The 11,105-nt window shown below is 46.0% G+C and overlaps 1 protein-coding gene across 5 annotated transcripts; it reads left to right on the plus strand.

The window, feature by feature from the left end:
* The first annotated feature begins 3,298 nt into the window (after positions 1-3,298).
* Positions 3,299-10,763, plus strand: LOC116359266 (serine/threonine-protein phosphatase 6 regulatory ankyrin repeat subunit A-like). 5 transcript variants are annotated; one of them, XM_031811883.1, is made up of 6 exons: positions 3,299-3,991; positions 4,791-4,849; positions 5,361-5,551; positions 9,297-9,353; positions 9,597-9,731; positions 9,936-10,763. In XM_031811883.1, the coding sequence occupies exons 2-5, from the start codon at positions 4,815-4,817 to the stop codon at positions 9,605-9,607; spliced, it is 294 nt and encodes a 97-aa protein (XP_031667743.1). In that variant the 5' UTR covers positions 3,299-3,991; positions 4,791-4,814; the 3' UTR covers positions 9,608-9,731; positions 9,936-10,763. The 5 variants fall into 5 exon arrangements, with proteins under 5 accessions (XP_031667743.1, XP_031667742.1, XP_031667741.1 ...); XM_031811882.1 differs by lacking the exon at positions 9,936-10,763 and having other exon boundaries at positions 9,297-9,929; XM_031811881.1 differs by lacking the exons at positions 5,361-5,551; positions 9,297-9,353; positions 9,597-9,731; positions 9,936-10,763 and adding exons at positions 6,838-7,041; positions 7,129-7,665 and having other exon boundaries at positions 3,308-3,991.
* Positions 10,764-11,105: the final 342 nt, after the last annotated feature.

Here is an 11,105-nt window from a genome sequence, read left to right on the forward strand (position 1 = left end):
AATGGACCCACCAGACTATGACTTGAATTGGCGTCGGTAGTTGTCAGGCGAGGGGATTGCTATAGAGGATGTAGGCAGCTAGTGTGTACGATAGGTTTTCATGCATGCCGATGCAAAAGTTGTACAACTCCAGGGGTCAATGCCTGCATCTTTGATTACCTCTTCTCTGAATCTGAGGCATCCTTCACGAAGTATAACCACATCATTGTCACAGTATGATTGCATCTCTTTATGGAAATCAAAGGTGCCATGTCTTACTGTCTCGTACCACGTCATGAATCTCTCACGCTCTTTGGGAGACATTTGATCACACCCGTACATTTCTTGTGAGACTCTGCTGTAGAGCTCATCACTCCCCATAACGGGAGGAGTAGAGACAAGAGAAGGCTCGGCCTCTGACTCCGACTCGTTGCTTAATGGGGAAAACCGGTTGAGCATTCCTACAGCATTTCCCCCCTAGAAACCGTGAGAAAGTTGTCCGGCTGCGGGGACCGTGAGAGGGGATTTATACTAACGCTACTATCTGTACTTACTGGTGGCACAGACGCTGTTTCATCCTTACCTACACTGAAATTACCCTTGCCTAACGATTACGTCTGAAGCTGGGCTTGTAGCACAGCTATCCTCACCATAAGGTGATCGTTCTCCTGTATGAGTACAGCAACTGCAATTAGAAGGCATCATGTTAATGTTACTACTTAGCTTTGGCTGTTGGAGGTCCTGACGAACCATGTCCAGATAAAGCGTCCGGAGTATGAGGATTCTGTGTTATGCACTATAGCCCGTTACCATATGTGATTTAATAGTATCTGCTGTTGGCTTGTGAGGATGTATGGGTTATGCAACATAGGTGACTTGAACCCTTGTTAACAGTTTCAGGGCCATGGGCCTTTCTCATGATGGAAAAATACATAACATGAAGGCCGGACCTGTGCAATGAGTTGGGGGGGGCACATTCAGAACGTAGTGTTGCGAGAACAGTCTTGTTAGATAACAGGAGCCAGGTGCCTGATAACTGCATATCTACACAGCTACAACGACTGACCGCTGAAGCGCTTAGAGGGCTGGGACCAGCCTCTGCGCCAACAATCAACGATTGGGCGTGGTTTAGACTCACCCAGCCTAGTCTCTACTCTGACAGGCCGGCTCGGAAGCAGGAACTACTTCTGTCAGAGTATATTAAATATCTTTGTCAGGAACAAGTCAGTTCTGTTTTGCCCTGCGAGGTGGGACAGAGAGCCCATACATACGAAAATTGCATTTACCACTTACTGCTTAGCTAATAAAAAATACATAGCATACGTCGGTGCCTCATTTTTATATTTTTCCTGATACCAGATTCGAATTGACGCAACCCTGACACGAGGGGAAAAACCAAAAATATAAACGGTAATTATAAAGTAAAAACCGTAAAGTTGTCATGTAGCAAAGTAGGCAACAAAACACAGCAACACGTAAACAAGTCTGCAAGTTGTGACCGGAAATGGCGTCAAAATGCTGTGTGAGGTATCATGTGATGCTACTAGCATAAATGGACCAACACTGAGCAAATGTAGCTTAAGTCAAATGGTAATTTAAAACACAGGGGTCAGAGTAATATTGCTGGCGCATGGATATAATGCAAAATAAATGTTGCCATCACCCCAGTTACTCAAGTCAGGTCATAGACCTCAGCTCCAAGTAGGAACCACCAAAACAATACAGAGGACACAAGTATTACAGTTAATGTTTATTTGAGCCAAAACAAGCAAATGCAGTTACACACTGGACTAGAGTACCCGTTAACTATTGCATGTCCCACGTCAGATGGCGTCGCCAGACGGGCCGGTGGCAGCTTCAGAGGTGGCGTCGTCGCCGGACGGGCCGATGGCAGCTTCAGAGGTGGCGTCGTCGCCGGACGGGCCGGTGGCAGCTTCAGAGGTGGCGTCGTCAGAGGACGGGCCGGTGGCAGCTACAGAGGTGGCGTCGTCAGAGGACGGGCCGGTGGCAGCTTCAGAGGTGGCGTCGTCGCCAGACGGGCCGGTGGCAGCTTCAGAGGTGGCGTCGTCGCCAGACGGGCCGGTGGCAGCTTCAGAGGTGGCGTCGTCGCCAGAGGACGGGCCGGTGGCAGCTACAGAGGTGGCGTCGCCAGAGGACGGGCCGGTGGCAGCTACAGAGGTGGCGTCGTCAGAGGACGGGCCGGTGGCAGCTTCAGAGGTGGCGTCGTCAGAGGACGGGCCGGTGGCAGCTTCAGAGGTGGCGTCGTCAGAGGACGGGCCGGTGGCAGCTTCAGAGGTGGCGTCGTCAGAGGACGGGCCGGTGGCAGCTTCAGAGGTGGCGTCGTCAGAGGACGGGCCGGTGGCAGCTTCAGAGGTGGCGTCGTCAGAGGACGGGCCGGTGGCAGCTTCAGAGGTGGCGTCGTCAGAGGACGGGCCGGTGGCAGCTTCAGAGGTGGCGTCGTCAGAGGACAGGCCGGTGGCAGCTTCAGAGGTGAGGTCGTCAGAGGACGGGCCGGTGGCAGCTTCAGAGGTGGCGTCGTCAGAGGACATGTGCCTCAGCTTCTCCTCAGAGGACAGGGCATCATTTGCCGGAGAACTACCATGGTTTGGAGAAGCTTGGGATTCTACTTCATTGGTCTCTAAATACTCTTGAGAAAAAACAAAAGGAACAGTTGGGTATTCTACAGCAACACATCTGTTCTACACGGTCTAGGCCAAATTGCTAATCGAATTTTGAGCAACATGAAGCCAACAGTTTTCAAAGTATATGTTTCAGGCCGTACCTTCTCTGGTTTGTTTCGCGTCAGACCCTATGGATCGGAGCAAGGCCAGGGCATGCACAATGGAGACGTCATTTGATGACAGCTCTGAAAAATTTAGGTTTAGGTACACAAGCAAAAGGTTTGACAACATTATTTAGACTGAGTTACTCTATGCTGTTGAATGAGTGTCAAACACAGCAGCACCATAGACAGTGACAAAGAACATAGCTAGAAGGGTTGTGGAAAGAAACACTTACCTCCAAGTCTCCTCTGCAGAGAGACTTGATCTTGCTTCTGGGACTTTCCAACAGGGTAACAAGAAACTGAGGAGAAAGTGTTGACAGAAGTTGAGTTCACACAAAATAGCTACATATATTAATAGCAGTGAAGAATAAAAGATGACCAACGCGGAAGATACAGACAGTCAAATATTAATACCCAACTTATAAAGTTAAGCATATTTACCAAACAAATCCCTTAAACATTAGTGAACCAACCTTTGACAACCCCCACAGTCATCACAACGAGCAGCAATTCTCTCACACCTCCCATGATCATGAAAATAGTCTGTGTTATCAACAGGTAATGTCTTCCCATGGCCTGTATGAGGCTTATATAGGCCACTAATGACCGTTTACCTGACAAACATGGCTTAACGATCAATTAACAAGCTTGATTGAGTTGTTACGTTCAGATAGAAATAGACCATGTAGAACACATGTTGATTCTTATCAAGTTGGTGGGCAGGCAATCTTTTCTACTCCATATATTGCATTTATATCTGTAATGATTAACCCTAATGGTCTCAGATCAGCAGTAGAAAGAAGTAGGCCTAATTATTTTAGGTGTAATCTTCAAAGATATTAGGGGGAAATAAACACTGTACCCAAATCCACGTTTTACAATGCTCCTGGGAAATGGGTAGGCCTCCACCTATAGTCCTTCACAGTTTTACAGCTGTGATATATTTATTTATTTACATAGATCACATACATAAATAAATATGATAGCTGTAGGTAGCGTTGAGATAAAATTCCCATATTCTATTGCTACTAACATAAATCCTAATATATCATGTTTTCCTCATTTGCTCTGTAGGAGGTTCGTCATATGAAGGACATTCAAGTGGATGTGACCCCTAACCTGCAATAGGGGCTCAGTGAGGTGACAGACATCCTGTAATGGATCTCCAGCTAGTGTCTGAGGACCTGGAGAAGGCTGTGTCTACAGCTGTGGGGCAGGACAAGCATGGTAACCTAACCTCACTGTATGAAGGATTTTATTGTTATGGATAGTCATCTCCAATCTGTTCAAATATCACTGTTGTTGATAACACACATTACCAAAATGATTCACACTTGTCTTCCTATTTCCACATAATCTGTCATGGTTCCCCACCCCAACAGGGCATAAAACCAACCTCTCTTTATTGCTACTGCTAATACACCCAAATCCAACAGCGTTCGAGAACCCTGCTCGCAGTGCCAACTGTTAGGTTCTAATTCTCAGAGTAAAAACTCGACGGACACTATGAATGCTTGAACCAAGTTTATTCTTCCCAGAGGGTCAAGACAGCTGCATTAGACAAAAAACATATTCACACAAGCACTGATATTTAATCCTCTCTCCTATGCTGAGTCTCCTCCTACACATCTAAACAGTCAATGCATCTCTGTTGCTAGACAGAACCTTAGTGATATCTGTTCTTCCTCACTTCATCTGACCTGACCGCTACCCCAAAGTGCTCACTCCTCCCCAACTCAAGGCTGACATGGTGATTGGTACCAGACTGTGTCTCTTCTCATCCCAGAGGATCCCACCCATAGGATGCCTGATGGCTAACAAAAACATATCCTGACATAATGTAAACGTTATACATTAAGCTCTCTCCCTCAGTGACATGAATTCGTATATTTCATATTCTCAGAACCCAACAGTAGGTTTTAAGGTGTGGCTGCATGTTTGTCGTGGACGCATCGTCACTCTTGATGTTCTTTTTCCAAGTCTGAACTGGCCGTTCTTCTCTTTCCTCGACTAATTGAAACCTCAGGGACAGACATCCTGAACGAATCTGATGTCAGAGCTCCCATCAGCCCTCTACACCTCGCTGTGAGTAAAGCCTACCTGCTCCTGTAGTGGTCTCCATATGACAAATGGCACCCTATTCCCTATTTAGTACACTACGTTTGATCAGATCCTTATAGGCCCTGATCAAAAGTAGTTCACTACATAGGGAATAGGGTGCTATCTGGGATGCAAGCATGGTGTAGATTTTCCACAGGAAGTTGACTGTCCAGACAGACTCACACACCATATTCCGATCTATTCCTGATTAGTGTAAAATACATGCATATTCTACACAGTGATGATGAGGATGATTTCCTTATTTTGCCATTTGAGTTAATCAACCTCAGAGGAGAAGTAGAGTGTTTGTTTCTCAATCCCACGCTTGACAGGAACCTCCGATGTTTATGCTGGGCAGGAGCAAAAATGGGCTCCCGATTGAAAGACTCTGGTCTACTTTAGAGGTCTAGCACTGTATTTCTGTTCAGGTGTACCACTGGTCTACTCTAGGACATTGATTATATTAAGAGTGAATATCTATTCATGCGTACCACAGTCACCACCATGCTATGGAGGTCCTGGTTCAGTCTCTGCTGGATCTAGACGTGAGGGACAGCCAGGGGCGCACCCCTCTGGACCTGGCTGCCTTAAAAAGCCTTGTGGAGTGTGTTGACGTCCTCATCAACCAGGAAGCCTCCATCCTGGTTAAAGACTTCACTCTGAAGAGGACCCCCATCCACGCTGCAGGTAGACATAAGGATATCACATAGAGCTTCTGTAATTAAAACGTTTTCCTGACCAAGATGGCCATTTGTTTGGTCATGTTGCTAGGACGACTATGTCCACTCTAGGGATGGTATCGTGTGAAAATGCCCACGAGACACTGATCTAAGGTCATTTTTTGTCATGTTCTCCACTAATGATTGAGGATCTAGGGAGGGTAAGCTGATCCTAGATCAGTGCACAGGGGAGACTTCTATCCAGAGCCAGGTACACAGCTAGCAAGTGACAGGCTTCAATGGCCTCAGCCCCAAAATTCTTTATTATCTGCTGTGTTAACATCATGAGGATGTCATCTACCAACACCACTGTTCTTGAAATCTGTCTGTTCATGTGAAGGTTATAGTCGTCCAGCAATCTGCTCATATCCTCTCTGTTGATCCTCCTCTAGCTACCAATGGTCAATCATCTGACATTCTTATATCCTCTTGTTGATCCTCCTCTAGCTACCAATGGTCAATCATCTGACATTCTTATATTCTCTCTGTTTATCCTCCTCTCGCTACCAATGGTCAATCATCTCACATTCTTATATCTTCTCAGTTTTTCCATCTCTAGCTACTGAAGGTCAATCATCTCACATTGTTATATCCTCTCTGTTTATCTTCCTCTAGCAACCAATGGACATTCGGAGTGTTTGCGTTTGCTGATTGGAAATGCTGACATCCAGAGTACAGTGGACATTCAAGACGGAATAGTCACTTGGGTTTTGGATACAATTCCTGAAATAAAGAGATTTTGAAACTGGGGCTGCATCCAAAATGGCAACCTGTACCCTACTTGGTACAGTACTTTAAACCAAAGTCCTATGGGCTCAGGTCAAGAGTAGTGTACCATATAGGGAATAGGTTGCCATTTGGGACTCAGCCTGGTTACTACCAGTTTGTAATATGACCTGTTGTCTTGTGTATCAGAACCCCTCTGATGCTGTCGGTGCTGAGCGGACACAGACTGTGTGTACTCCCTGTTCAACAAGGGAGCAAGCGTAGAAGCCAAAGACAAATGGCACAGAACAGCTCTACACAGAAGGGTTGTGAGGAGAGTTGGCTGTACGCGCTCACACACAGAAAGAGAGGGGGAGGCTTGTTCTGATCTAGGGATGGGGCCATTGAAATACTAGGGATGGCTTTGGTGTGGGATCTAGCATGGAATATAAATTATGCCCAAATATACCTATTATGATTCCTTATTATTTAATTGATTATAAATTATTCAAATCCATTCTTGTCTCCCCTCCCTTCCCTTCCTCCTAGGCGGTGACTTTTCACGAGGAGTGCAGCACAGTGCCAGCTTCCTGGTTCGGGAAGGTAAGGGGCGGAGCCATGTCCACCTGGTGGCGGCGTCCGGACACATCGGGATACTGGGGTGGCTCCTACACACCGCCCAGTCAGTGTGGACCCTCCCCGTCATCACAGACAACCAGGGCTACACGCCACTACACTTGGCCTGCTACAACGGTATGTACTGGACAGAGGGACAGCGAAGTGGGCCAGAGGCCACAAACAAATACACACATAAACATAGCGTGTCTTAAATCACCACAGCCAGCTTCAGGAGGGCACGAACCGAGACAGTCCGCACAGGAACCTTAAGAGTCCCTCAGACAGAGAGAGAGAAGAGGGAGGGATAGGGGGAGGCACAACAGGCCCACACTCATCCTCTCATACCACCAGGTTCCCTTCCAGCAGATACTGCACTTCAGAGGAACTGCTGCTGCTATACCCCATCTTTACCTTTACCCACAAAGGTCCTAAACGGTAGAAAGTGTCCGGCCAACAGACAGACGCACACCTTATGACGGCAATAACCTGTAGTCCAAGGGGATAGTAGCACTTCACTGAGAGCAAAACAGACAGGGACCAAAAGATGTGGAAGAAGCATTTTCAAAACCTGTTTTGACTGTAGAAATTGGGCTGAGTGTTTGTGCTGAGAAAAGACATAAGGAGTGATGTTTCATTTAAGTTTCATGAGAGTGATTGTCATGTTTATCCGCACACTAAGACAGTCAGAACGCACCTAGCCTCTTGTCTGTAATCCATGTGGGAGGAGGGGAAATCATACATTCTGTATGAACAAATATTTTTATAAAATCATTCATGTCTTTTTTTATTCCCACAGGCTCTGTGGGAATAAAAAAATGGTAGCATTTGCTCTGATGAGTAATTGTAAAGATTTAATGCATCCCAAAAGGAACCCTATACTGAATAGTACACTACTGTTGAACAGGGTCCATAGGGTTCTGGTCAAAAGCAGTGCCATTTAGGATGCTGGTATGTGAACAACAGGACTTTTTGATGGGACATATTACATTATTAAACCTACCTGTCCTTTGGCCTCTAGAAAGTAAATGATTCATTAATGTATTCTTTCTTGTGATATTTATGTCATCATTTTGTGCCTTCGTTAGTTACTGAGGGGAGGTTAGGAGAGTAGGGGCACCTGTATGAGCGACGAGAGCTGGTTTTACATGTAAGTATTCACTAATAGGAAACCAAGTCAGTTAGGAGAGAAGACTAGTAGACACCCAGCAGAGTAATTGAAATGCAAGTTGTCAACCGTGATATTAGTTAGCACTGACACCATACCCCGATTCTAGCAACATCCTCATATGTACCAACCCCAAACACTCAGTTACACAACCATCAAGTTAAAATGAACTAGAACCCATTCCACATCATGTCAAATCAAAATAACATCAAATGTATTTATATAGCCCTTCGTACATCAGCTGATATCTCAAAGTGCTGTACAGAAACCCAGCCTAAAACCCCAAACAGCAAGCAATGCAGGTGTAGAAGCACGGTGGCTAGGAAAAACTCCCTAGAAAGGCCAAAACCTAGGAAGAAACCTAGAGTGGAACCAGGCTATGTGGGGTGGCCAGTCCTCTTCTGGCTGTGCCGTGTGGAGATTATAACAGAACATGGCCAAGATGTTCATAAATGACCAGCATGGTCAAATAATAATAATCACAGGCAGAACAGTTGAAACTGGAGCAGCAGCACGGCCAGGTGGACTGGGGACAGCAAGGAGTCATCATGCCAGGTAGTCCTGAAGCATGGTCCTAGGGCTCAGGTCCTCCGAGAGAGAGAGAGAAAGAAAGAGAGAAAGAGAAAATTAGAGAGAGCATACTTAAATTCACACAGGACACCGGATAGGACAGGAGAAGTACTCCAGATATAACAAACTGACCCTTGCCCCCCGACACATAAACTACTGCAGCATAAATACTGGAGGCTGAGACAGGAGGGGTCAGGAGACACTGTGGCCCCATCCGATGACACCCCCGGACAGGGCCAAACAGTAAGGATATACACAGCTAGCAAGTGACAGGCTTCAATGGCCTCAGCCCCAAAATTCTTTATTATCTGCTGTGTTAACATCATGAGGGTGTCATCTACCAACACCACTGTTCTTGAAATCTGTCTGTTCATGTGAAGGTTATAGTCGTCCAGCAATCTGCTCATATCCTCTCTGTTGATCCTCCTCTAGCTACCAATGGTCAATCATCTGACATTCTTATATCCTCTTGTTGATCCTCCTCTAGCTACCAATGGTCAATCATCTGACATTCTTATATTCTCTCTGTTTATCCTCCTCTCGCTACCAATGGTCAATCATCTCACATTCTTATATCTTCTCAGTTTTTCCATCTCTAGCTACTGAAGGTCAATCATCTCACATTGTTATATCCTCTCTGTTTATCTTCCTCTAGCAACCAACGGACATTCGGAGTGTTTGCGTTTGCTGATTGGAAATGCTGACATCCAGAGTACAGTGGACATTCAAGACGGAATAGTCACTTGGGTTTTGGATACAATTCCTGAAATAAAGAGATTTTGAAACTGGGGCTGCATCCAAAATGGCAACCTGTACCCTACTTGGTACAGTACTTTAAACCAAAGTCCTATGGGCTCAGGTCAAGAGTAGTGTACCATATAGGGAATAGGTTGCCATTTGGGACTCAGCCTGGTTACTACCAGTTTGTAATATGACCTGTTGTCTTGTGTATCAGAACCCCTCTGATGCTGTCGGTGCTGAGCGGACACAGACTGTGTGTACTCCCTGTTCAACAAGGGAGCAAGCGTAGAAGCCAAAGACAAATGGCACAGAACAGCTCTACACAGAAGGGTTGTGAGGAGAGTTGGCTGTACGCGCTCACACACAGAAAGAGAGGGGGAGGCTTGTTCTGATCTAGGGATGGGGCCATTGAAATACTAGGGATGGCTTTGGTGTGGGATCTAGCATGGAATATAAATTATGCCCAAATATACCTATTATGATTCCTTATTATTTAATTGATTATAAATTATTCAAATCCATTCTTGTCTCCCCTCCCTTCCCTTCCTCCTAGGCGGTGACTTTTCACGAGGAGTGCAGCACAGTGCCAGCTTCCTGGTTCGGGAAGGTAAGGGGCGGAGCCATGTCCACCTGGTGGCGGCGTCCGGACACATCGGGATACTGGGGTGGCTCCTACACACCGCCCAGTCAGTGTGGACCCTCCCCGTCATCACAGACAACCAGGGCTACACGCCACTACACTTGGCCTGCTACAACGGTATGTACTGGACAGAGGGACAGCGAAGTGGGCCAGAGGCCACAAACAAATACACACATAAACATAGCGTGTCTTAAATCACCACAGCCAGCTTCAGGAGGGCACGAACCGAGACAGTCCGCACAGGAACCTTAAGAGTCCCTCAGACAGAGAGAGAGAAGAGGGAGGGATAGGGGGAGGCACAACAGGCCCACACTCATCCTCTCATACCACCAGGTTCCCTTCCAGCAGATACTGCACTTCAGAGGAACTGCTGCTGCTATACCCCATCTTTACCTTTACCCACAAAGGTCCTAAACGGTAGAAAGTGTCCGGCCAACAGACAGACGCACACCTTATGACGGCAATAACCTGTAGTCCAAGGGGATAGTAGCACTTCACTGAGAGCAAAACAGACAGGGACCAAAAGATGTGGAAGAAGCATTTTCAAAACCTGTTTTGACTGTAGAAATTGGGCTGAGTGTTTGTGCTGAGAAAAGACATAAGGAGTGATGTTTCATTTAAGTTTCATGAGAGTGATTGTCATGTTTATCCGCACACTAAGACAGTCAGAACGCACCTAGCCTCTTGTCTGTAATCCATGTGGGAGGAGGGGAAATCATACATTCTGTATGAACAAATATTTTTATAAAATCATTCATGTCTTTTTTTATTCCCACAGGCTCTGTGGGAATAAAAAAATGGTAGCATTTGCTCTGATGAGTAATTGTAAAGATTTAATGCATCCCAAAAGGAACCCTATACTGAATAGTACACTACTGTTGAACAGGGTCCATAGGGTTCTGGTCAAAAGCAGTGCCATTTAGGATGCTGGTATGTGAACAACAGGACTTTTTGATGGGACATATTACATTATTAAACCTACCTGTCCTTTGGCCTCTAGAAAGTAAATGATTCATTAATGTATTCTTTCTTGTGATATTTATGTCATCATTTTGTGCCTTCGTTAGTTACTGAGGGGAGGTT

The sequence above is a fragment of the Oncorhynchus kisutch genome, unplaced genomic scaffold (genome assembly GCF_002021735.2).
Source record: "Oncorhynchus kisutch isolate 150728-3 unplaced genomic scaffold, Okis_V2 Okis02a-Okis13b_hom, whole genome shotgun sequence".
Classification (NCBI taxonomy): Eukaryota; Metazoa; Chordata; class Actinopteri; order Salmoniformes; family Salmonidae; genus Oncorhynchus; species Oncorhynchus kisutch.